This window comes from Phalacrocorax carbo, chromosome 11 (genome assembly GCF_963921805.1).
Source record: "Phalacrocorax carbo chromosome 11, bPhaCar2.1, whole genome shotgun sequence".
In the NCBI taxonomy this organism is placed as follows: domain Eukaryota; kingdom Metazoa; phylum Chordata; class Aves; order Suliformes; family Phalacrocoracidae; genus Phalacrocorax; species Phalacrocorax carbo.
In genome coordinates, this window is record NC_087523.1 from 20483107 (window position 1) to 20510799 (window position 27693).

The following is a 27693-nucleotide window of genomic DNA, read 5'->3' on the forward strand; positions in this document are numbered from 1 at the left end:
AATAATATGTGGGCCTGTGGGTCCCAGAAGCGGTGATCTCTCTGTGAAAGAATTTGAAAAAAAAAGGGTAGCTGTATCACAGTTAATACTCCCATTTCCTCAAAGAATCCATTCTCTGCAAAGGAGGAAGGAACATGCATTTTCCACATTTGTCTTTTAAAGAGCACTCAAAAGTGAAGGCGGTCTGGCTGACTGAAGTTGGGTACACCTGAGGAAAGTCTCTCTTTGAAATAAGTGCCTGCAAAAGAAACAGAAGTCGATGTATGACGCAGGTGGCTGACAGTTTCTGAGGTCAGAACATTTTTGGTTTGATGCCTACAAATGGATTTAATTGTAATGTGTGAGCTGTGATAATCCCAGAATATAAGAGAGGGTATTGAACAATCTATTCTCTCTGGACATGATGCTAAAAGCATTGCTTTAGATGTTGCAGATTTTAGAACTTTAGTCCTGGTGGCTTCTTCCTTCACTTGACAAATGTACTGTGTAGAAATGAATGGCTACACAGTAGTTTTAAGGGGAAGCTAGTGGGATATTTTTTAACCAAATGAAAGTTTAGCCATCCTGTGTGTGTTCTGTTCCTCAAAACGCTGTTCAGATTTGAAATGTTAAGTACCAAAGTTAAATGGAAGAGTTCTAAATCTCTCTCTGTAATACTGTCTCTTCCTATGTATAGCAGAATGATTGGTATAATTATTTTATCCTGTGGTATTATTTATATCCTGCAGTTCCAGGTTGTGAACTTAATACTGTAAAAATTATTCTTGACTTATGTGGTTGAGGTAAAGCTTGTGTATTGATTCAAAGTAACGGTGGGCCTGAGGGATGTATGTATGTCTTTGTGGATTTTCAGATGGACATTTTTCAAATGTCTTAAATGAGGAAGTTTTATATTTGCATGAACATGATACCCCTCGCTTATGTCACGGCCCATGGAGAAGTTCAGATGGGAACCAGGGCACCACCTTGACAAAACTTAATGTACGCAGGAAGCAGTGAAGCTAGTCCGCAGCACGCTTAAAGCTTTAGAGTAGCTGCTTCCCATATACTTCTTGAAGGCAAATGGATGTTACATGCAACATTTAAGATAAATATCATCACATAAATTCTTATTTGTCAGTAGGTCCCCTGCAAGCCATCGGCCAAGTTTTGCAACCACTCACCAACTTACTGAGGTGTAATAGCGTCTAAGGACTAGAGCCATTGGCAGACAGATTAGTCATTTTGGACTGGTATTACAGTCCTATTTTGTTAGCAGAAAGATACGTTTTTCAGATGATATTTCTATTTGCTTTTACCTCAAGTATATCCCTCATAAGTGCCTTTGTATGCATCTGTCTATATGTTTGCTCGTGCCTAGAATCCACTATATTCATTCAAGAATGGTATCCAGTTCTTCAGCTACGTAAAGGAATTGAGCATTAACCAGCCTTGCAGCTTAGAAGGTAAGTTGTGTCTGTTTGCTGATTAAGAATTTGTAAAAAGAGGGATTAGCTCACTGGAAGTGTCTTTAAGGACAGTGTTTCTAGGCTATTCTCTCTAAGAAGAGATTGATAGAGCTGATATAACCAAGAAAGAAAAGTAGGCTCTTCTGGAGAATGATTCAGAAGAGGATCCTCATGTGCTTTTTAATTGTCATTTGCATGCTCAGTCCTGAAAATTCCTGGGGTTTTCACCAGTTGTTATTGGAATATTAAGTATCACAAGCAGAGTGGATTTCAATTAGAGATCTAGAGGAAGAGAGAAAATAAATAGCATTTCAACTACCCACAGAGGCTTGGGCAAGAAAACCCATGATTTTGAAGGCAAAAAAGAGACCCTGAGAAATTCTTGCTGTAGATGAAAACTGGGAACCTTGTGGCTGATAGTTGTCATGAGGAGTCTGTTTTCCCCACATTAGGTAATCATATTTTGATTTATTCAATTGACATTATCTGTTATCTGCTTTGATCTGGAGCTGAATTGGATAAGCATGTTTTCAGAGATTAAGAGCATACATTTTCATGTATCTGCCCCGGTCTGGTGATAAGTATGAAGCACAATAGCATGTAATAATGAAAAACGAATAATCGAATGCAGTTTTTTCTCTTAGTCTTAATAATTCATAATATGGTCCCTGCCTTAGGAATTTATACATGTAAGATGAACTTGGCAAGCTGGGTCTCTGAGGAGATATTATGTCTGAATAAGCAAGGTTTATCTATCATAAAAATTTAAGTGGCTGTTTTATATATTGATATTTGACAGGGAATGAACTGAAAGCAAGAGCGCACATAATTTTTTAGAGGTATGGATGGATTAGTCTGAGTTGTTATTTTGTATTAAAATTATACAGTAATGCTTAGTCATAGCTTAGATGCAGTTACTGGAATAAAGGTAGATTATGCCCTAGAGGTAAGAATCCCTTTTATTCCATTGGTGCCTGTGCAATTAAAACCACATTGGAGGGTTCATATTGCTTTAATTCATTGGTACAATCTTTGGACAAGGCCTTTCTCTAAATTAATGAACAAGCAGACCTTATCTCCTAATGGCCAAGTCTGTGTCCCATTTTACTGTGGTAACTAGAACAACTGTGTTTTATTTTTTGAGTCTTACTCTGTTCGGTAACTGCATTTCCAGCCATTGTTCCATGTGAAACTGGAAAAGAGAAAGCGATCTTCCTTTTCTGTAAGTAGAATGCAGCTCCAAACCGGCAGTTTTTACTGATGCATATTTGATTAACAGAATAAAAAAAAGTTTTGAGGAAGAGCTCCACAACCACACCTGCCACCACAGTGAAGGGTCCCAGGCTGGAAAGGACTTACTTGTGGATAAATTCACGTGTCTTAGGGGAACAGTCACTTCTGTTGCATCTGATGGATGGGAAATCCTGCATGACCAAGTTTTGTGAAATTTTTATTATATAGCAGCCTTTGAGAGTTTGCTAGCATCAGACTGAAAACACAGAGCTGTCGCTGCTCTGGGTCCAAATGCTTGGAGGAATGTGAGTCAGTGATGAATAAGGAGAGGAATAAAAAGTCTAGCAGCAAGCAGTTTTCTTATTTTAGATAACAACCAGATCAGCACCTATACCATATAGTCACTCTATACTTGCACAAAGGTCCTTTTCATATTGCAGTAATTAAAACTGACAGTAAACAAGGAGTGAGTATAACTGGCAGTTTTGAAGACTCCTGACCTGCTACAGCAATAACAAGACTCAGTGTGAAAATGAGAATCTGTCCCTGTGAAATTTTTAATATTGAATACATAGTTGCTTTTGAGATGACATATCTTTTTGGGTTGGTATTTGTTTTGAGGAAGAAAAGTTCCTAGAAATTTCTGATGCTTTAACTAACTAAATTCAGTGTATGTGTTGCTGGTACTGATTTTTGTGACTATTGAAAATAATTTTGAAGACTTTCTCCAAGTCATGTTTTCAACTCTCAAAAGTGTATTGCTGCACTTGCTTCAAGTCTTGCCTCTTTATTGCAGATTATCAAATTGTAGATGAAATCTCCTGTCCAGCATTTATTCACAGATTGGCTTTCGACCAAAAATGACCCCTTTATTTGCTCATGACACACCTTACTTATGCAAGAATATTGTATTATTTTCTCAATGAACAGCTGCATTTTAATTGCATGTTTTGGGAATATCCATCAACTGCTGAAATCCAGTGTGCTCAGGCTTCACTGAATGAATGCGATCACCACTCTGTTGTCACAGAAAACCAAATTTTCTTGTATCTTTTTTGTCTGAAATGGTTGCAGCAGCATTCCTTAAAAGAACGTTTCTGAAGGGAGCTAGGTCTCTGAACTGGCTAACCCAACAGCAATCACCTTCCTATTCTTATCCATTATGAAAATAACCTGAATTAACAGGGCCCTCTAGTCAGGGCAGAAACCTGCAGAAGTATGAAATACTCACAACTGAATGATAAGCCTTATAAAAAGAAGTTCCATATTTCAGAAAACATATTTTCTCTGGCTTTGAACTGGCATGGATGGTAATTCTAAATCTGTAAGGCATACAGAAATAGCTAATAATTTTTTAATGAGTTTTAGTAATTTTTTCCCTAAAGCCTCAGCTGCTAGAATAATTTGGTTCTGCAAACATCTTAGTTTTCAAAATAAGTTCTTGAGCTCCTTGTTGTGAGTAAAGCTCGGAAGCACAAGCCTCAAAGACTTAAAATCTATTTTAAAAAAAGCTGAAGGTCTATTAAAAAGGGTATTTTGATTTGGCTCATTCTTTAGGGAAGAAGTTGATTTATTTCTTGAATGCTTGAGACAGACAGTCCTTAGTATCTCTCACACTTTATCACAGTATAATTATATACCTTCTGAAATGGCAAGAGACACTCAAACTGTAGCAGAAAGTAACCAGTTCCTACTAAAACCTGTTTTTGTTGGCTCCACAAAAAAGTCTCTTCATATATTGCCACCAGTAGTTGCTTTACTGAAATGGGGCTGACTCACAGAGCTGAGACACCTTCTTGCAGCTGCTGAATACAAAGGCATATATCCCCATAGCGCTGCTACTTCTTATGGGATTCTTCCAGTGCACTTAGTGCCAAAAGCAAAATAAGAGCTCTTTCCTTGTAGCCTTTAATTGAGCTAAGCTCTCTTTGATTCAGGAGTTAGTTTTGCCTGAGCAATGAGTGCAGAACTAGGCCATACAAATAGTTTCAGTGTAGATCAAAAGATTATTGTGTGTAGATATTAACAACTAACATTACTGATATTAATGAAGAGACATACTGTGCTTACCATCTGCAGATGTTGGAGTGGGTGGATAAGATTTGGGTTTTAGGGAATTGGAAACAACCTGATTTTTTTTTCCATTTAGTTAATTATGAAATTATTCTTAAAACAGTAACAGTGACTAATTTGGCCAATGAATTTAATAGGATTAAAGGCAAGAACAGAGACAAAGCAAAGAAAGAAAGGAATAAAAAATCAACACAGGAGCTTTAGCTTATATTTAATGATGGGTAATTGCTGTTGGTACCAGAAGGAAACTTTTTTCCATAACTAGTAAGGTCAGTTTTAGATGTTAAAATTTCGGTCAGCATTTGAACACATGATAAATATCAAGGTTGTTGTTTCTGACTTGTACAAGGTTTAGAATACTTATGTTTCCTGCGTCAGCCCATAGATCTGTGGTTCAAAGGAGGAAAGGTGTGTATGAGTGTTGTTACCTATCTTATTATATAACTAATTAATATTTTCTGTTCATAGGCCATTGCATTTTAAGTTTTTGATACAGAAAGCAAATCGTATTGTATTTTGTTTGGGGATTTGTGTAGTTTTTGCTAGTGTTTCTTTCTGCCGGCTGCTGTGAGAAAGATCTTCAGTACATTTTCTATGTGCTACCTGTGGCGGTGTTGCTTTCCTGACATTTCGCTTGTTTTAAAGAGCGAAACAGTCCCCAACCTAAGAAGCACGGGTGTCAGTCCTGACTGCTGCTAGAGCAAGGGTCTGCTTCTAAAGGGAAAGGTGACTGTGAATTTTCTTGGCATTATAGGTCATGTACCATCAAACTCAGATGATAGCAGATTTGCTTAAACACAGGTTGAAGAATCATAGCTAATTTGTGGCAGTTTCTGGCACACGGGGCCAATTTATTGTTATGGTCCTTTAAGAGAGATTTTTTTTGTGAACACAGTCCCCTTGTCTTCTTTCTCTATGACTCCTCTTCCATCATCAGTCCCTCATCTTTTCTGGACCACTTTGCCTTTCCTTCGGTTAGTTATCTGTTGGGGATTTTTTCCTCCTTCTTAGATCTCACTGGGACAATGCCTCTCTGGGCAAGAAGGATACCACTTGTTGAATCCAAGAATTGCTGTGCTATGTTCCTCAGAGAACCTCTCAGCTGTAGGAGAGAACCAGTGCTGCATTAACAGGGTAGCATGTTGTGTCATGGTTCTGCGGGGAACCCTTCGTCTTCCAGAAGTGCCAGTACAACATCGTTCACTTCAACTCCAGCTACGTTTTTCATGTTCAGTGAAATATGTGGGACACTGGGGTGGGTGTATGTGAGACACCTGTTTTCACCTCTTAAACTCACATTGTATCCAGGGCTTTTCTCTCCTCATGTACAAAGGTGAATTATCACAGTACTTGTGTTGTCCAAGTATACAGCTTGGTTTATTCAGGAGCGGGCACTAACAGACTCTGCAGAGGAACAGGCCTAGACAGAAGAGCAAACGCAGCACGGCCAATGCTATAACTACTACTAGCAGTGTGGCTCCAAGGAGAAAACTGCTCTATTCACGTTCTGACGCAGCTGAGAGACCGAGGCTAAGAGCAAGGGCCGAACCAGCCCCAGACCAGCCAGAGTGTAACAGAGCTCTTTCCTTCTCAGTCTGCACAGCACAAAGGAGATGCCACAAAGATGAAGTGAGTTGCTTGAGGCTCCACAGAAAATCAGTGGCAGCATTCGGCGCTGGATCTCCTGAGGCAAATGAGCGCTTATGCTTCAAACCACAGTGCTGCTCTGTAGGTCTTCTCTCAGCGCATTACATAATGTTAGTCTTATTAATTATGACCGTTTTTATCTAACCAGAGCCAATGAACCTTAGGCTGCTTTGGGGAGGAGGGATGCATTACATGATAATTACAGGATGCTAGAGCTGTCCAAGAACATTTTAAGTTGAATCTATTTGATATTATGCAGATATAAAAAGGCTGCAGGTGGCTGCTCTCTCAGCTTCACCTCTTGACTTTTGGACTGTGCCTCAACAGAGGATTTTCAAACACTTCTATGCCGGGACAACAGACAGTGGAAGGCTGCCCAGATACAACTCGTGTCCTACTGGGAGGAGAAGAAATGACCATCTTCATGTCCGGCTTCTCTGTGCATGAGTATTTCATTCTGGCCATCAGACATAGAAAAGAAATAAACAAAGGAACTGCACTTTCAGTAAAAGCTCCTACTTAAATAGCTTGTTAGAACAAAGAGCTTCAAGCAATCTCAGTGATAAGCAATAAGCCACTATTGACTGTAGAAGAAAAATTTGAAATTGTGGCAATATCTTATTCTATATAGAAGGATTTTAGTTGACCTACCTAAAAAGGCACATATTATTCATTAGGTTTTATTTACTTTTAGTACTGCTAGAGGGGTGGGACTGAGAAAAACTGTTTTGCATTGCCTTTTATTAAGTGCTGAATCCCATCAATTGTGTATGCTTTTATCATACTTTATTGTAGGGATAATTTTAAGTTTTATAAGAAAACTTCTCCTATTAGACTAATCCAGTCTAGACATTGATTTCAGTGGGCATTAGAAATTTCTTAAGTATTTCCCAGAAGGGTTTCTTTCATCACTAGTAAATCTGGACAGCAGGCAGATGAAATGGATGAAAAATATGTATTTGGATCATGGCATGTAAGAAAGGGATCTCAGTGCATAGCCTGTCACCAAGATATTTGCTTTTGAAGTAGTTGTTTTTTTAGAAAATCCTTCACTTGCTGTAAAATGTATTATTAGTGAGAAGCTTCAAAGCAAAACATTCTTCCCTCCCACTTTTGATTATTTGATAAAGAAAGGATTCTTAACATAATCATATGGTTAAACTGATTATGTAAAATAGCTTTTTAGCAATTAATATTTGAGTGAAAGCCTGGTCTAAAGTGAAACCATAATGGATCTTTGTTACGCTATCAGATTTCATAAAGAGGCTGTTTAGCTGAGCTTTTTCCGTACAAACAAAACAAGAAGAAACAAGTGTGAAAAACTCATCATTTTAGGACTTTTCTGCTGTGGAATATCAGTCTCTTTGCTGACACGGGGGCAGATTTCTCTATAATTCCAAATCTTTTATCTTGGAATATTTTAGCATAATCAGTGCTTTTCACTGTGATCATAAGCTTTCATTAATTTTTTTTAAAGCTGTTAAAAGAGAGAGTGGTACTTTGGCATGGATTCGCAACAAGCTTTGATGAGTTCCAGAAAAGTGACTGTTATACAAATACAAGGAATGAAAAGAACTTGTTATCTTTAACAAGAGCTTGATTGGATGTAATAAAAGTTCCTTGTTAATTTACTGAAGTTAGCAGCTATGCTGGTAATGAATTTATAATCAACAACATTTGATCTTCTGCGGAAGCTTTTGCCCCTTTCTCCCCCCAAAAATGTTTCTGGAGAGAGTCCAGATAATTTCCTTTAATAGGGATTAAAACTTTAAAGGAGTATTGCTTTATACTGACCCTTTTTGGCAGTTTATCAGAACACTTATGCAGCTGGTAAATGTAACTACAAAATTCTGTGGAGGGATGACTGTTTTCCTTAAACAATCTCTCCTCTCCCCTCCCTGCCATGGGCAGCACATTGTTTACAGCAACACTGACAAAATAAAGAATCAGAAAAATGAGTTACATGAACAGGAAAGCTTTGATTCTATGGGAATAGCTCCAAAAATGTCTTTTGTGTAACGCATGTTCAATGAAGTCATTATCCTAGAACTCTGAAATAATTCTACCCAAATAGACATAACTTGTTTTTTAAGTAATTACATTTAGAGTTCTGAGAAATTGTCTGTGATTTTAACATGAATTAGGACTGACATCCGCATGGGTACTCACACAAAGGCTGTTGAAATGTTGCGCTGCGTTTGTAGAGAAGTTTTCCTGTTGACTCATTTTGATTTTACAGGCCTTTTTACAAACTGGTAGTGTTGGAATTCAGTGTTTTAGTGGGGAGGAGGTTGTACATCTCTTGTTGTTTTGTTAATTTTTAAAAAAGTCTCTCAATAACCTCTATATTCCCTTAAGTTCCAACCCCTGCCAAGTACTATCCTGGTCTACGGGGGTAAAAACCAATAGCATAGCGACAGATGGACCGGGTAGACAGACGTCCCATATAATCCATCCTATGCTGGTTTTATAAGTCTATAAAAATGCAATAAAGAAAAGGGTCTCATTAGGTAGAGGCAGGGGGCTGATTGATTTGCAGGCCACACTCAGTTTATAGCTGCCTTCTGTGTGAAACTCCACCTTACAGTGTGAGTTGCCATGGCTTGTTTAGTTAGACTTAATTTACTTCTGGTAACATTGAGCATTATTCATGTTTTTGTGGTGACTTTTACCCCAATTTGGCACCTAAGTATGGACTCACTCTCATTTTACCCTGTAGAAATAAAACCATTAAGCCAGAGGTCAGGAGGAAAGCTGAGTGCAATGCTCCTACCAAGCGTGGGTTGTCTGAGAAGGCAGGAGCTGTTTAATTGAAAGGGAAACTTAATACTGTCAAAGCTCATTTCAATTTGCGTGTATTTTCCTGCATTGCAACAAACATCACCTCAAATATTGAAAGAGGCTAAAGGACAAATACTTTGTACATAATCAGTCTCACTGATTCTCAGAACAAACCCTTTACTCTTTTGTTGTAGAGTCTTTCTAGGGAAGAGGTTTTTTTCCTGTAAAAGAAATAAGAGCGTGTGATTTTAAAAATTATTAAAAAAGCAATGGGGCTGAGAGGGCTGGCTACATCAGTGATGAGGTTTTCTTCAACTAAGGCCCATCGTTCTCAGTGTTGCCAAACACTGTTTCAGGTGGATTCAGGGAGAGGAGCGAGTTCGCCTGGCCCCTGCACTGCAGAGCATGAGAGGCGCGTTAGCACCAAGCAATGGGTAATCTGTTCTAGTACCTAGTCATGGACGTGGAGCAGGCGGTTCCTGACATGCGGGGGGCAAGGGCCAGATCCTGACTCTGCTGCTGACCTTGGGCAAACTGCATTCTCCTCCTGAGCCTCAGTTTCCCAATCTGCAAAATGGGACTAAGAACCATTGTCATCAAGAGGTTAAAAGTATCTCTGTTTCAGAAAAGTATGAAGGAAGTTTTTATCTTAGAGAAGACTGGGAAAACATGTGTTGCCCATACACAATGTATTTTTTGAGAATCCCACCTAAATGACAGGTTCCTAAGATGAATGGTTGATACACTCTTATGGAACCATGGATATTTTTGTTCATGTAACCATTTAATATTTCAGTGAATCCAGTTAGGCTCTTCCTCAATGACTTCCTGTGTCTATGAGTTGTAGAGATTCTTGTTCTGCATTAAATATTTTCCTTTTATTGATTTTTAAGTTGTTGCCTCTAAGTTTTATTGGATATTACCAATACTTACTAAGAACAGCAGTTCATAAACATTTGTAATCATTTAAGGAAAGGATCAGTCTTAAATTAAAAATGCTTTTTAAGTCCAGTTGGTGGAAATTGTTTCAAAGTGCTCAGGATTATTAATGTTAAATAAAATTTATTCAACCTTAAGAGGGTTGTCACTCAGATAGTCGAAAGTTCTCACCATTTACTTTCATGACATTTTAATTTTTTCTTTCTTCCTGGATACCTAAAAGCTTATCTTTGACCTTAAGAGAATACATTGAAAAAACTGGCAAACTTAAAAATAAGTGTGTTTCAGTCAGAGAATTCCAGTTACCATTATAAAACCTTCCACAGTGCTTAAAGTGTTTAAAGCCCATTGGGAAAAATCTGAGTATTTAGTTCAATATCTATTATTATTATTATTATATATTATTATATATATAATATATTTTTATATATAATAATAATATCTAGTATTAATTTTGTTGTTGTCTTCCTTCCCCCCCTTCCCTTTTATTCAGACAAACAAATAAACAGACAAGTAACCCCCATGTGATGCAGTTAACCATACAACTCATCCCTACCCTTTGATACTACATATTACCCCCACGGAGTTGATTCTTCAAAGCCATTGACTGGGTTGAGGAGCCAGTTTCTGTTAATTTTAATGGGGATTAGACATGCAGCCCCTAAGGCAGCTTTGAAAAATCTCCACCAGATTCTTTATGGTTCGTCTTGGAGGCAACAAAATGTTTACCCAGTTATGGAGCTGCATTTCCCAAAACACTGCTAACATAAAGTTAGAGATCATCTTACTTCCTCAAGCTTAAAGAGCCCCATTTTTCTGTTGAGCTAAATTTTCTATTTCATTTCTACTGAGACCTCTATATGACACAGTTTCAAAGGGAAGGCCTGTTTTGGAAAGGAACTAGTAGATCACCCTTTTCTGCATGCAAGGAAGATTATACCTTGTTTTTGACATGCACCCTGTAACCATCAGTTTATATCCCATTCTCCTTCTCTGGACATTACATTGACAGCCTTCTTCAGAAAACTGATTTCTTTCCATCCTGCTCTGAATGATGTATTTAAATTGTGCTTCACCTTCAATATGCAGGCTTTCAAAACAAAATTACTGAACCAGACAAGGGGGAGGGAAGAGGAGAATTGCCCATTCCAACAGAACTAAAAAGCAGCAAACCCCAGTACATTTTCCATTCATTGACACACATACCCCAGCAGCAGTCTGGATTCCCTTTCTCATGCGTTGCCATCCCTTCCATCTGAATAGACTCTGGGAAATAATAAAAGCAAACCTCAATTCTTATGTTAGGCCAGCTTCCTTAGAGGTATCTGCTCTGCAAACATTTCCTTTGAAAAAAAGTAAGAAGTTTGCCATGTATATAAACAGAAGTATCCTTAGTAATAGCAACATGGACGGCTGCTAAATTGCGTTTAAATTGTCCTTGTTTAATTTATGTTCTGTGCCGTCTTCCCTGTATACATCCCTTAGTTATGTTTTTGTCAGTTGTGTTTCTTTAAATGTATTATAAATCTGTATTTCCCTCATAAACCAGTCTGGAAAAGGGCATCTGTACTGGAAACTGGTTTTAGTGACTTGACACTTTGGCTCTTTTATGTTGTGAAAGGAGTTTTAATTTTCTTAACATAGGCCAGGCATGGTACATAAACCTCTTTGCCCCAGGGAGGCTTTTATGTTTGATTCCTTTAGTGGCAAAGCTTTTGAATTTCTCCCCTTGATTGACTTGATTATGATCTTCCCAGTATATATCCTTCATGTTGATGAATTCCTGGTAGGGATCCTCAAAGGAGTTTACAAGCCTCAATGCAAGATGAAACAGAAGAATTAAATTATCCCTGCAAAAGCTGCTACTAGTGAAAATAGGAAGTTGAATATTAGTGCTGCAGATTTATTTATTCTCTGGGTGTCCAATTTGAGATATTGGGGAAAGATTCATTTTTAGAGAATAGGTGCTCTGATGTTTCTGCTGGGTGACTCTGAATCTGCACAGTTTGGACACGTAGGTCAAAACCACTGTAAACAATGTCCTGGCTTTCTCTGCTCTTGTGCTTTGTTAATGCTGGGACAGAGCGGATCTAACCATCCTTGTGAGGGTCTTCTACTCACTTAGGAGAAAATTGTTGGTAGAATCTCACTGCTGCAGGGATCAGCTAATCCAACAGTCCGTAAGAGAACTAAGTGTGTAGCCACCATGGGGACATCTTACAGCCCTGAATACGCACTTTGCTAGAAAGGATGCTGCTTGGAGCATATACCTGGCAGGCAGTGCTTCTGTCTTCTGTTACTCAAGCTGTCAAATCAGAAAAGGCTAGATTTTGCACTAGGAAATGTGTCCAAACCTTCAGAATACAGTTGGCTTCCTTAATAATTGGCTCTTGCGGCTCATTGCAGCCCAGCTTCCATTCAGCTGTAAGCATGTCACACAAGAAGGCAGCTCAAGTTATCTTGAACCTCACTTTGTTCGCTGGTGCGGACTCAGCCATGCAGCAACAACACAACTGTCCTACTCAGAGTCTTTTTTAGGTGAAAGGCAGATTACCTGGGGATGGAAAATGCTGTCAGAACTGACCACGATGACATAAGGGCGATAAATAACATACAGTGCCTATGTACCAATATGGTACATAGGTACCATACCTATCCATTTCCTTATACGTTTGGTCATGATAAGTGTGGCCAGGGGTACTCTGAGATGCTGCTCCTAGAGCTGAGAGAACCACGATGAACTCAGCAACTCTGGAATGTAAATGCCAAGAAACAAAACCAGGGCAAGATATTTTGACCCTAATGTAGTTTTCCTTGTTGGGTTTCCAGTGTAAATATTCACAGGTTTTTATATTCAGGGAAGAGAATCTTCATTGACTCTGTCTAACAGTTGGTAAGCCATCCTGGTCAAAGCATCAGTAATTTTTGGTACTCAGCTTTACAGTCTTTATGGATATATAACTTTTTGAAAATTAGCACTTTTGTAACTGATCAAGTTGGATGCCACAAATAAACTAGCAGCGACTTAAGAAAATATGGCAGATAGGTAGTGATAAGTCTGGGTGCTGCACCTTTAGCTGTAAGATGCCAGCTTTGCACAAGAAGGGACTGAGAAGCATTTCCAGTAGGAGACTGGAGACAGACAGGACTGCTTCTTCCCCTTTTGTGCTTTCACATCCATTCCTTTCTTTTTCTTCATGTAAAATAAATAGAGAGCCGGTGGAACGGGGGAGAGAATTGGAAGTGTAAAAGTGAGAAAACTCATGGTTGAGATAAAACAGTTTTAATAACAACAACAACAATAAATAACTGTAAGGAAAACAAAAAAAAAACATGGAGAAAAATAAAACCCAAGAAAGACAAGTGATGCAAATGAAAGCAATTGCTCACCACCAACCAACTGATGCCCAGGCAGTCCCCGAGGAGCTGCCCCTCCACCAACCTCCCTCCAAGTTTTACTGCAGAGCATGACACCATGTGGTGTGGGACATCCCTGGGGTCAGTTGGGGTCACTGTCCCAGCCGTGTCCCCTCCCAGCACCTTATGCCCTCCCAGCTCCTCACTGGTGGGGTGGGGTGAGGGGCAGAAAAGGCCTTGGCTCTGTGCAAGCCCTGCTCAGCAGGAACGGAAACATCCCCTTGTTATCAACACTGTTTCCAGCACAAATCCAAAACACAGCCCCAGCCAGCTACCGTGAAGAAAATTAACTCTATCCCAGCCAAAACCAGCACACTTGGAAAAGGAAACTAAGTGGAGAAAGGCAGGATAAATGTAATATTTTTCACAAAATTTTTTTCCTTATCAGAAAACTATAACTGGGGCTTTTTCACAAATTAACTCAGATAGACTGGAGCTGATAAGAACTGGAAGGCCAGTGAGGACAGACAGAGCTATAACTTGCCTGAAAACAGGTATGAATTTAGGCCTGGACATCTATGGGTACAAATGCTTTTCTAAACACATAAAATAGAAATAACACAGAAATGAAATACAGGAAAGCATGAATCCCTCACAGTGCAAAGCTCGCTCTCCCTCCTACATTGCCTTTAAGTCTCTCAGCTGTCGTTTGTCATTGTTGTTAGAGCTGGCTGAAAATTGTCCAAATTTTATGAAAACTGTCGTGACCTTTTTTCCTGACTTGACAAATAAAAGGATGTTTTTTCAGGGTGGGGAGAAATGTTATTATCTCTAGTGAAAGCAAGTTTATTTTTTTAAACTGTTTTAATGGTTGTTGTTTCTATTTTGGTAGATCTGTGTCTATGGAAAATGGTGCCAGAATGCTAACACTGCATACTGCCAGAAATCAGTTCTGATCTGCTCCTTTCTTGCTGTCCCGTTATAAAAGTGAAATGATTAGGGTTTTAATTATTGATTACCTTATTCACATAAGTTTCTAATCTACTTTTAACACTCCGGACTCCTGTGTGTGGTCTCCTGCAGCAAAGACTGCTGGCAGAAGAGGTTTTTTTTTAACCAGTTTTGAATTTGCTGCTGTTCAGTAGATCAAAGAAGGAGAAAAGCAAGGATTTGTTAAGGTCTTGGGGTGTAGCTAGTTCCTGGTGGTAACTTTTTGACCTTAATGTAGTGGCACACTTATATCCCATCCATACCTATTTTCCTGGGGAACCTCTTGCTGACTTCTGCTGTGTATTGAGGCAAATCTATGCTACAGAGCACAGGTTTGTTTTTCCTCCAGATCAAAGGTTATTAACTCTCTAAATGGTTCCAAATGAAGATCAGAATGTGTCTAATACAGAGCTAGATTTTCAGATGGCAGGATTAATAAATGAATGTGGATTGCATAAAAATAACTCCAGAGAGAAAACTTTTGAGTTAGCCATGGTTTTTGGAATTCGCAGGCCAGAGAAACGTACAGTATGAGAAAATATTTCTCCGTGCAGTTTCTGGTGAGGTTCTGATGTTTTCAGAGCTTTGTCAATGTTTTCAGACCCCAAAAAATGAAATCTGATGATCCAGATAAATTCTGGGGTTTGCATTTTTGGAGTGAGACCACAATGAAGTTTGAGCTGTCTTGTTTGTTTATTTCAGCATGGGCTGGGGATGATGTGCTTGATGACAGGGAAACTTGAGCTGTAAAAGCTGGGGTTTGGCCCAATATAGCTCTTAGAGGTAGGACTGGTAGATATCTGCTATCTGCCCTTCTCCCCAAGGGCATCATGCTGTTACTATGCCATATATATTGATGTTTGTGAGCAATCCAAGGGAATAATTTTTGTGCTGTGACCAGGCGTGTGGCTGTGAATATTTCATAGTCCACTCTAATGGTTGTGGTGAGGGAAGTATGTCTGGGAATAAGGTTCACCCTAGAGAGGAAGGATGCCAAATGTGGGAGCCAAGACCACAGCAGAAAGGCTTGCATGCAAACAGCCAATGAAGTGCTGCACAGGAAACTGCTCAAGAATTTGCAAAGTCAATCAACTGTAGTTGTTCAGCAAGAGACAGGACAAGACTGGTGTGGTGGTTTCTTCACCCTTTCTTTTCCATTATAGATCCTTCCCTCATGTTTGCCATCTGCACAACTGTGAAAGTTCTCTTTCCCCTCTCCTTTGCTTCCTCCCTTCTTACCATCTCCTATCAGGAGTGAATGTCTATGTCTCAGAAAGGTAGATCTGAGGAAAGCAGAATAAGTGCTCCCAAATGTCCAGCCTCTAAAACCACAGGTGCATTATAGGAGTTTCAGTCATTGTTTTGCCTCATTTCTGTTTTTATTCTTCAGGCTAACTTTTTAACAGCAACCCTTGCCAATAGGATGACAGAAAAAAACCCCACTGTTCTCCAGTAGCCTTCAGCATTTTTGAGTTGGTGGCCAAAACTAATTGAATTTGTGGAAAGAGAAAATAATGAGGAAAAATGCAGATGAGGTAAGGGAAAAGCTTCAGGGACTGGAACAGAATGTAGATGAGGGAAGTAAGATCTTGGGAATAGTCAATTCTAGAATGGCTTTGAGTTTATTAACGAGTGTGAATGGAAAAATACATATTTATTATTGCCTTGTTTAATGATGTAGTGTGTTAACAATTTAACTGTCACCTAGAGGCACTTTCCTGAATAACAGAACAGGCTAATGGGACTAGTTCTTCCCCACTGTACAGTGTGACACTGCGCTTTCCCCCTTCAGCTATGCTCTTTCTTTTTGGCACAAGTTTATTCAAAATTATCTATCACCACTGCCATTTCACTGATATGATCAACTGCATACATAAGATGTTTGAAAAGAAATGTGCTTTGCAGTCTGACGAGCAGAGGAACTGAAAGGCAAAGAGGACTGACAAGCCTAAGGAAAATGATAAGGCCTGTTAGCAGGAGCAATAGGGGCAGGGAAGAGAATTAGGGTGATGGTACAGGGCTGAGGCAGCTGAGCACAGCAAGAAGCAGGAGGCTGAGTGAGTGCAAAACAAGAGTGCAGCTTTGGGACTGAAGGCTGTACTAAACAGGAGGAATATCCCATTCATATATGCTGGATGTGAGATTGAATTAGCTGTAGTGGTGACATGGGGACTATATAGTGCTACAGCTTCTGCTCAGTCACATGGGTGAAGCATATACTCCACTGGGCTGCCTGCAAGTACATTAGACCTCCTTATTCCCCCCTCCAGGAAATCTGCCTCTCATGTAACAAGTTAACAGGTTTTCAGAACTTCCTGAATTCTTTCTTGCTGGTTTATCACCAATGTTTTGACATATTTTGCTAAGGAAGAATATCCACTGAGAAAATGGAGATTTGAAAATTCAACACAGAAATTATGTAAATGCCCACCATGGTACTGGATGACTTCTGTAGTTCTCTTCCCCCCATCCCTATTCTCCTCGGTGGGGCAGGTGAGCTGTATCTCTCAAGATGTAGCATGGGCAGGTGCTGCTGTGGTACATGACCTCTCTGAGAGCAGGTTGTGCGTGATGGGAAATGTGATCTGATGAGGGAGACTTACAGAGGAAGTGGGATCAAAAAGTACTTGGACTTCAAATGTCGCAGGGTACCAGAGAGATCCTCCCTTGTTCTAATACAATGGCTGTTAGTTTTCTTCTTGAACTTCCAGATTTTACATGGAAAGCTTTCACCATGACAGAATGTTTAGCTTTTTAATAACGACACACATGCTGCACAACTTTCTAGCATTCTTGGACTCACTTCAACCATATACGTGCGTAGGTTTGGAGTGCTTACATGGCTATCACTGATCTGATTCCCAGGGCCTGCTAAAATGGAGTGCATTTCAAAACACTTGGCTTCTGTTGGGCAAAGGAGAAATTAATGGTAAATGCTTCCAAAATGTGAAAGTTTTAACCCTTTGGTCCTTTAAAACGTAATTCCCATTGGTGCTAACTTCCCTTTCACTGCAAGATAATGAACCTTCACTTGTGTTATATGTCCTCACCTTTGGCGTGGGTTCTCTGCATAGCTCCTGTCGTGGTCAATTATCTGGCAGGAGAGGCCCACGACAGCAGAGACTATTGCTTAATTGTTACTGTGGGATTGTGTGCAATGTGGAGTTGCTGGGGCTCATTTACAATTCTAACACATCCAGTGCGCCCTGCATCAGCAGTCCTGTGAGCTGGACAAAAGTTAGAAAGTGGCAGTGCAGTTCCTGGCCAAAAGCTCATTAAGATAGACATCTCCTGCTAGTGAACATCACACAGATGACACAGACAGCTCGCTCCAAACGAGAAACATTCTTTTGTTCTGCCTTACTAGGGCTTTCAGATAAAAAGAATTTGAGGCTACTCAAAGGGCCAGCTGTGATATGAAGGGAACAGGTTTAAAACAGCTCTCAGGGGCAGTAAATGCTTAATGATCAGATCTTTCATTGCTCTTGGAACATTTGGGGAAACTCAGCCAGCTAAAATTTTTGTTGATTACTTTAACAGAGGCCCTTTGTTCATATTATCATGCAGAATAATTAAGCCAATGCAAGCAAGTCTGCTTAGCTATGTACATAATTAAAATTTTAGGCTGTGATTAAACAGACTGTATTGGCACAGAGAGCACCTATTCACTTCATAAAAGAGTTCCATCACTGGCTTAAGCTTCATTTCACCCTATTTTATTTGTTATTATTTTGGAAAAATAAGTTTTATACAAGATAGATAGTGGAAGATGATGTGTTTGCAGTGAGGAGTTAATGAGATTTCATCATGGAGAAAAGAGATCCCAGCATATCCAAAGTAGATAGCGTAGAGGGCAAAATTTAAGATGTAAAAAAAGAGCACATCAGTCTATTTTAACTTACTTAAAAGCTCATTTTGAAGGGGTTATGTCAAATTTTCTCATTTCCTCCCTGATTTTGGCATCTCCTACACAGTAGTCAAACCTTCAAATTGAAAAGTTTACGATTATGTGGCAGCCGAAGCTTTGTCAGAAAGGAAAACCCTTTCATCTATAAAATATTGTAATGAAATGCACTTTCAGCTTGTTGGACTACCTGTTTTAAGTCAAAAGCTTATTGTCAAACATTACATCATTCTGAGGTCTCCCAAGCCTAATCACCAACTTTCTTTTGGGATTCTCTCTCAGTTGGCAATTAGTAAGAATAACAGTTACGCTGTTGGCAGGGGCAGACTGGCTTTTCAAAAGGTTTTGGAGAAATGGCCCAGGATCTTTTTTGAATTCCAGGGCAGCAGAGCTGGAGTTTTACAGTTTCTGCCAGATAGGGCACCAAGAGTTCTTAGGAAGCAGATTTTGGCTCTTCTGCTTTTTTTTTTTTTTGTTACAAAATCCTGTTCTACCAAAATTTTTTTTAGAGCAGAATAAGTACAAGAAGAAGGCATCTTTAGCTCTAGGACTGGAAGGATGCTGGTAGAAAGGAGACACTTGATAGAAATCAGGTTATTTTGATACAAGGGAGATGTCTTTATTTTTTTACTATATTTTTGTTAATATATATTAGGTAACATAGTATAGAGCAGTAGCAGTGGCTTTAAGATATATTGGCTGATTGAGGCAGCCCCAGAAGAGATCCTGGGGTTTACCTTGACTACTTCCCATGTATTAGACCAGAGCAATCTTTATTTACAAGCAAGGTCTTTGGATCTGTTTTCTGAGGTGGAAATAAAAGCTAGTGTCCTGGGTTCATCCCGTTGCCCTGAAGTAGAACTCATTAACAACTACTGTACTCTCTTTGCTAATCCTCTGGGCTAAGTGGTCCCCTGGGATCCTCTGTTTGGAAATCTATGAAGATTTCATGGGTTGTTCAGCAGGAGTAGCAATGAATGATTTGCAATGGCTCTGAAAACTGCAATTTAAAAGGAAGTGTGGGGACAAGAAAAGTCTTTCTCCTTACACTTGTAAGAGACAAAGTCTGATTTTTTTCTTGTGCATTTTCTCTAGATTTAAGTGCTTATTCCCCTGTTGGGTCAGATGTCACTCTAATGCGCAAATAACTGATTTAAACAGAATTTGATCTGATGATTTCCCTTGAAATCCTACTTGATGTATGTTTTTCTACTGAGTTTCACAAAAACCTTCACAGTTTATCATGATTATGTAGATTTACGGAGAAATGTGTTTTAAGGGAACAGTGCAGGCAGTGATTTTCTGGTACGTTTGAGCCGTGTAATCCAAGATCTGGAGAAGCCCATGTGCCTGTTACTGGATTCTTGGCTTCAAGAATCTTCCAGCAGATTGATTTTGCTGGAGCTCCGTTCTAGAGGTACTGTTCTAGCAACTGCTCCTTTCAATATTCTAATCATAGACAAGTGGATAAAATGTCTCTTAAGAAATATACTACTTGGTGGAGGCACCAGGATGAAGAGCTCCAGTTTTCAACATTTAGTATTCAAATGCAGTTTTGCAGTTGTCAGGAGTTTCTCTAGGGTTTGCTTAACTTCTTGCCTGAAAAGTAAATTAGTGCAGTTTTTTAGGTGCTCTATGCATTAATACGAGCCGCGATAATCACGAGCACGGTAGTTATGACAGCTTTGTCTTAATAAGAGTGATCTCGTCATGGACATCATTTAGATGGGGTAAATCATTCCCAACACATGCTGACTATGAAGAAATTGGGAACTTGGGAACTTGTTATAAGCTGATGTCATGGAAGAGCCCAGTCTCTTCAGCAGGGACTCATCAGTGCAAAGGCCTCTAAAAAATGTTCAACTTTGAATGAAGAAGAAAAATCAGGGTGGGAAAAGCTGTTGTAAGTTCTTAAGTCTCTGTAGGCTTTGACCATATTATCAGTTGAATCTTTTAGTTATTTACGAATGCAAAATGAAAGAGACTGTAGGCTGAATGTTCTTTGAAGCTGTAAAAAAATCTGTAGATTTTTCCTCTCACTTGTGAAAACAATCCATAATTTATAAACTAAGTCTTTCAAACAAAACAGCAGCAGGGTTTTTATTTCCAGAAATTTAGCACATTTTCTGAAGCGCAAAAGAACATTTTTTTTTTAAGTTTAGACTTGGTTATGGTAATTTACATAGTGTGAGGTGAATGACAAGGGCTACTGGTAGGATTTGGTTGCATGATTTTACAACTAGATTGCATTAATATAAATGGCGAAGTTAAACTTAGTGGATAATCAGTTCTGATTGTAAACATCCTCTAATGTTTTTTAATGCTGTCATTGGACCATTTTTGAAAGGATGCCACTGTCTGGCTAGATCGAAAAAGGAAGATTTTGTGAGACTTAGCTTATGTGAATATATAATAAGGCATTCAAAGCAAGGAAATATTTTCTAAGAGCACAGAATTGAAAACATGATCTCAGATACCAAAACCCAGCTTTTTGGAACGTATCGTTACTTGGAGCTATATGTGTTTCTGTAAGAACAACTTTTTGTTAACTAAATAACTGTATTTACAGTCAAATCTTCCTTTCTCTAGGAAGAGCTTTGTGAAGATTGGTTAGTCGGTGACTGTATTACTTTATGAGACAGTTATGCAGCTGTAACTCTAAATACTGCTACATAATGTCTTTTTATTTCAGTAATGAAGAAACTGGCCCAAGAGCTCCCTTTCCTTGTTTGATGCTTCTACAGCATTTCCCATTCCACCCGGAATACACTACGAAAAGTTTCTATAGGAACTATTTCAGCCTCTAGTGAACCGTAGCTACCTCAAACTGCATATTTAACAGCACGCACCCTGGCCATGCTGCACAATGCTTCAGTACAGGAAATGAAAATAAATACCACGCTAATTTCAAGCTAGATGTTTTAATGGGAAACTCTGAATCTTCCCATTTAGAGATGTGGAACAAAAATACCCCAGTGCATAAACCTTAAGTGTCAGTTGACTCCTATTTATGCCTCTAAAATTAGGACTCAGCTTCATTAGCCCATCCTAGCTGTTGGCAGAGGGGACAACTGAGCTGGGGAAGAACAGGCTAGAGTAACAGTGCTGGCTAAGGAACATGAAGTGGCCGGCAATCTGTCTGTGAAAAGTAGAAAATGTACCTTTGGTACACACTAAATACCAGAGCACACTAAAATGTGTTTAATGCCAGTACAGTATACACCAGTATGAGTTCTTCAGGGATCCCTTCTTAAACAGATTCAGAGTTTTGCTATTTACTTCAGTGGGAATAGAATGCACTTTTAATTTACCTGATTTTGTGGTGTTATGATTCCGAAACAAACAAATAAAGAAGAGAGAAACAGGAGAAGCAAATCTATAGGAGACAGAATTGATCTTGGTGGAGAGATCAACTAACTATGGGTGCTGTTTGAGAAGCAGTTAGCTACGCTTTGAGCTTAGTGTGATGTACTGTCTCCTGGGCTGAGGTCATTTGAGGATAGACTGGGAGTTTTTACTTTGAGTGGTAGTGAAATCAGGCGCTCTGCCTTTTCTGAACATGCTGAACTGTCATCCAGTGTGTCTACATTAAAAACTGTTTTGCCGGGTTAAAATCAATTATTTGTTTTTGCTTTGGATGCTTTGCATTCTTGCTCACAGTTGGGTTGGTGTTATGTGAGAAGGGCAGAGCTGTGGGTTCATACTCATATACTCATGTAGCTGCAGACATACTTTACCCAAGAAGTAAACCAGTCCAAAACCTCAGATCAGAAGATGAAGACATTTTTCAAACCCCAAACAAAAGCAATAAATGGAAATAAGGATTAACTTTGTCAATTTTCACCCCTCCCACAATAAATCTCCAAAATCTTGGCTTTTATCTTAGATGGATAACACAATAGGCACCAGAGCACACCAATATTACGCAAATAGTTCATGTGTTATCAATTATTTTGGAAGTATTCATCATCTGAATTGTGAAATGTTTTGACCTTTTTTTTTTTTTATGGAGAGTGTATGAAGATGAGGGCATTAGGCTGACACATTCTTTCTCCTGTAGTTGTGTAGGTATATTTAAAAGTCATTTCAGAAGAACACAGCAGTGAATAGGGCTCTCCTCTCGGTACCCAGCCCCTCCTGGCCTGTGGAGTTGTGTGGAGTCAGAGATGATCTGTGTTACGTGAGGGGAATAGGAGCGGAGTGAGAAAGAAGATTTAGTGTGCTGCTAAGAAGCATGTGGATGTTCTGAAATCAAGAGAATACATCCAATGGGGATGCAGCTGTGCAACCCTGTTAGTGACTTTCAGTCTGCGACTCCCAGGAAGGCTAACGCCCCTCAGATAGGCTTGGAGAGGGGGCTGGGACAGCAGGAGATCAGAGCAGAGTAGGTACGCATGCCTAGGGTGTGCCCTCATGGAAGGGATTCTTGTAACAGATGCCTTGCTGAACTAAAAAGCTGGCTAAGATGAATACGCAGGTTGTGGTGAAATAACAGAAATTAATTTAATGAAGAATTTCCAGAGACATCTTGAATTTCAGATTTGATGTACTTATTGATTCACAGTGATTTACTGTGGAACTCCTTTGAACAATCATCTTTTCCAAGGTAGATACTCTCCATTTTAGTGACACTGCTACCTGTGTGTGAGTTAGTGTTTTATGCTTTTTTCTTATGTTTCTTAAGATCATCTCTTTTTAATCAATAGCACAGATTGATTCCATCAACAGTCCCCCAATTATTTTGAGGGTCAAAATATGTATTGCCCAGAAAGCAATAATATGTGCTGTACTGTTCTCTCAGTTGTCAATGCTTGATTTCTTCTTTAGCTGGTTTCCATTTACGGATGTTAGTGCTTTGATTTTCAAAATTAATCATGTTGGGTAGGTGAAAGCTGAATTAACCTGGGTATTTCTCAAAGGTCAAACATATCTGTGAGCAGAAAATCTATATATTGCAGATCCTATACTGCCTCCCCGGCATACTATTGTTGTCCTACTAACAAGTCCTGAAAGCACATAATCGTAGTTGTTTGAACAATTTAAATAAGCTGATAGCTTGAGCACCCTGCTGATCCTTCCGATTTGTTTGTTCGTGTTACCCAGGTTGTGATAATTTCTATAGCTTTTCAATTTAGCTTGGGTGAGTGCTAGTGTAAGCTGGTTTGCAAAATTCTGAGGAAGACATTCCTGAGAGAAGACCTGAAAGAAAGAACTAGTGCAGTGCGGGGACACAGCTGTCCTGCTGCAAGCTTTACGTGCCTGATTTTCAGACATAGTGAGCACTCAGGGCTCTTTGTCGACCCCGTGGATGCTGAGTTACAGCAAGCTTTTACTGCCTTGGTCCGATACTGACTTAAATGGGAGCAACATTACCACCCCTGTGAATTAAACACTGCAGCATATTGCAGGAGTTAATTAATTGAACTTGCCTGTGGAGGGCCACACAATCCTGCTGAGTTCACTGGGACTCCCATGAGTGCGCTCCACAGAGCTTCTCAGGCCCAGCTGTAAGCGATGGTTAAGTCAGAACTGCTCATAACCAATGAATATCTCTTAGGTTTTTGATAAACTGGCGTCTTAGGTGCACTGCTGAAGTCCACGTGGTTCAAGCTCACTCTTGAAGTGTTAAGAGCATGGGTGAGTGCTGAAACCTTACTTTGCACCCTGTCCAACAGTCTAAGTCTTGAATCTGCCTCTTCCATAGCTCAGTACCTGACTCCACAGCGGGCAGCCACGTGCTGCAGCCAGCCGGCTGCGTGGGTTCAGGCTTTCTCTGAGGTGGCAGCAGCGGGGCTGCAAACAGGGATCTGAAACCAAACATCTTGACCAAACAGCATCATACACAAAACATCTGGTTTTATTACCAACTTCAGGGTTTATTAATTTATCAAACCAGGTCAAAGTGATACAACAAGTACATAAATAAGTACTGTAACAGACATACATCCCATGAAGAGAATGAAAAACATGACACTGTGTATTTTGTTTTTCTTAAGTGACCAGAAATGGAAAAATGCAACACTGCATTTTACTAAATGATGCTTATGATTTTTTTTTTTGCTTTTCTGAAAAAGTGTTTATTATAAAATAAATACACAATCTGGATTCCACCTGTCCTGTCACAAATACAAATAGCAGGTTGCTTTCTTCTTCTTCTTAGAAAAAAAAATTACAAATACTGTAACACTTTCCACTTAGTCTTTATTCACCAGCTACTGCTACAAACAGATGATGCCTGTGAGATGAGAAGTCAACTGCTGGTCTTCCCACCAGATCGCTACAGTTCCTCAGAACCTCCTCCTTACAACATCTTCACCAAAGTAACAATAAGGTTAATTAATGACTTATTAGAAGATTTATAATAAAATTTTGCACTTCTGCAGCAAATTTCAACGCAGTAGTTGCCACATGCCTTAGGTGTTGCTGCTGCAAAACTGCTTCTTCTACAGTTACACTGCAGTAACGTCTGGTACAGCAAGGTCTCAGGACCTCAGAATATGATACACCCCTTCCAGACACCAGGACAGGACTTATGGAGGCAGAGGCTACAGTGCCATGGGAAGGTGGTGGGGCAGATCACTTAGCTCTCCTTTTAATGAAGAGTGATGCAGGACTTCTAAAGGCCTGGTGCAAGTTAAGACTGTGCACTATAGCGTGGTGTCAGTGCTACCAGGTGTCCGTGCCCCGGGGCTGGCAGCGGGGCAGCAGGGTCCCCTCTGAGGAGAGCTGAGGGGCTGCCCATGCCAGGGGCAGCTGGGGACAGCCGGTTCCAGCAGCCCCACCGCAGGGCACGGCTGAGCCCCTCAGCGAGGCTGGTGGCACCTCGGGGAAGGTGTATTTGAGAAAGGGCAAAATGCTGCCGGGCAGCGAGGGGTGAGGGGGAAAGTGTGAGGAGCAGCCCCACACTCGGAGGGCCGGGCAGGAGGAGGGAGGAGGCACTCCAAGCCCCCAGCAAAGGCCCTCCTGTGGCCATGGAGGGACCACGGAGGATTTCCCTGTGGCCCATGGAGGCTTGGAAACAGACCCCCGTGGTTCTTGTACCAGGTAAGAATATTTCATTCTTGCAGATCCTCGTGGTTGCTGGAGGAGCTCCCTTTGTAGCATGCTTTTCTGTTATGCAGTGGACCGTGTTGAGTGCTTGCTAGGGAGGGAAGTATTCCTAAATATTATCTGCTCTCTGTCTGGGCCTAGGGACAACGGGGTGGTTATATACAGGCAAGATCGCTAAGGACCTGAGATCACCCTACATGTATTCTCCTAATTCCCTTCAGCCTTTCCTTCACCTTCGTGTCTGTTCTCCTCACTTGCTCCTCTTTGTTGAGAAGCCCTGCCTTACACCCCTCCTGACGCTGAGGCAGCACAGGCAGGACCTGGGTGGCACAAAGAAGCCTGGCCTGAGGCCTGCACTGCAGGGGGAGAGCTGCAGAGCTGCCAGGGTTTGCTGCTCAAGACAAAGATCCCCTCAGGATCGTGAAGCTCTGCTTGAAACAGGCTTTTGTCATTCAGCACTGAGCTCTCCCATACCTTCACCCCTTTAGAAATGGGTACACCCTGGAGTGCTGTCACTGGCAAAATGACAAACCTCAAAATCCTTGCTGTCACTGTTGATTTCACTCCCTGTGAAGGCCCAGCCCCTGGCTCGGACAATTTCCGTAAAACGTTGTTTCCTAGCGTGTCTTTGAACAGCAGTATTCCTGTCTGCTTGTGGAACAGAAAATGGGAGCAAAAGCAGGCAGAGCCACTTGCTTCTTGGGATTTAATCCAACATCACAGCGACGAGGCAGAACAGTACTTCGGTGACTCTTCAGAGAAAACATGTTTTAAATTATACTTTTTCTGCAGATGACAGCCACCTTTCTTAAACACACTGTAGACGTGCTATACTAAATGTAACAGAATCTCTCAGGTTTTTTTTTTCTCAAGAGAACAGTTTTCACAGAGCTGCTCCATTCTAAAGGCCTGCTGTGGCTGTTTGGTGTTTGTCCTTGAAGCATGAAAATTGAGAGGTCACTCTCAGAAAAATGCAGAAGATTAGGTTTGTAACATATCAGAACAAATAAATTAAGCACTGTCACAACTCTTAAGGAGTTATTAATTGGGAGGTTTAACCCTCTAGGTGCTTTGAAAGTACTGCAAGTACTTCACCACCTTCTGCCATGTCACTTTAGAAGGCAATTTATCAGCCAAGACCATGTGTTAATAGGGCCCAGAAGAATGAAGTTATTAGTGCTGTGATAGGGAGCTAACAGTTCACATTTTTTAGAGGAGTGGGTGGAGGAAACAGTGAAAACCACTTAAAAGAAAACATTTGCTCAAATTGCTACAACAATATAGTGACTGCCACTAACACCTGCTGTTCAGTTTATGGACTCAGTTTGCTCAACTACAAGACATCATCCCAAAGGCAGGCTGCTTAGGAGATTGTTAGTTTAAATCTGGTTTTTATGTCTCCAACACAAGTATTGTACCACTCGTATTTTTCCTCCACCACTAAAAGAAATCCATGAGTCATTTCAACATCCAAAATGGTATAAATTCAGCATAGAAAATAATGCTTTCCATAGCTCCTGCACATTTATTAGGTGTCCTTCTTTTCATTAGTTTGAATAACTTGCCAAATAATAATAATAAAAATGTTCTGTTTTCTCTTTTTAACTTGTAAAGAAATGCAACTCTGGGAAAGTACAGTCTCTCTTTCTCCTTCCCCCACCAGTAATACAGAGCCTCCTAGTCTTTTGGAGGAGATATTTGAACGGTTGACACAGACCACTACACATAAAGCAGCAAATTTGCTGTGCATGATGTGAATAATTACTGCATTATAGTTTTGGTTTTTAGGGCAACTGTTGACTTAAGCAAAATAAGCCTGCAGTCCAGCTGCAGATCCAAGTTTTCATAAGTTTTCTTGTGTTTCTACCTCCAGTGCTGTCTCCCTTAACAGTGACCCTTTTCAGACTTTTCAAGGTACAAAACCTTTACCAAATCCTCGAGCTCAGTCCTGCACACTCTGCTTTCACACATTTGGCTGATCTGAGCTTCTCCCTCGCTAAATATTTTCCACTGGCCTGAAAACAAAAATACAAAGGAGACAGATACTGACTTAGAAAAGGGCATAGGGAACTTCGAAGACATTTACAAGCACTCTCCAGACCAAATGATTCACAATGGTCAAAGAGAGAATGTCCAATCCTCCCATGGAAAATATTCAGAGCATCTTACAACCACGTAACATATTCCATGCAAAATAACTTTGTTAAAAATAATAAACAAGGGCCAGAATATTATTTCTTTCTTTAATTAAGTAGTACTGTAAGTCGACCC

The 27693-nt window shown here is 40.1% G+C and overlaps 1 protein-coding gene across 4 annotated transcripts in view; it reads right to left on the reverse strand.

Annotated features, from left to right (window-relative positions):
• Positions 1 to 24230: 24230 nt before the first annotated feature.
• CHRDL1 (chordin like 1) overlaps positions 24231 to 27693 on the reverse strand; it is a 45559-nt gene continuing 42096 nt past the window's right edge. For all 4 annotated transcript variants that reach the window (XM_064463366.1, XM_064463364.1, XM_064463365.1 and 1 more), the window contains exon 12: positions 24231 to 27437. In XM_064463366.1, coding sequence (XP_064319436.1) covers positions 27307 to 27437 — 131 coding nt within the window. In that variant the 3' untranslated portion in view covers positions 24231 to 27306. The remainder of the gene's footprint in view (positions 27438 to 27693) is intronic.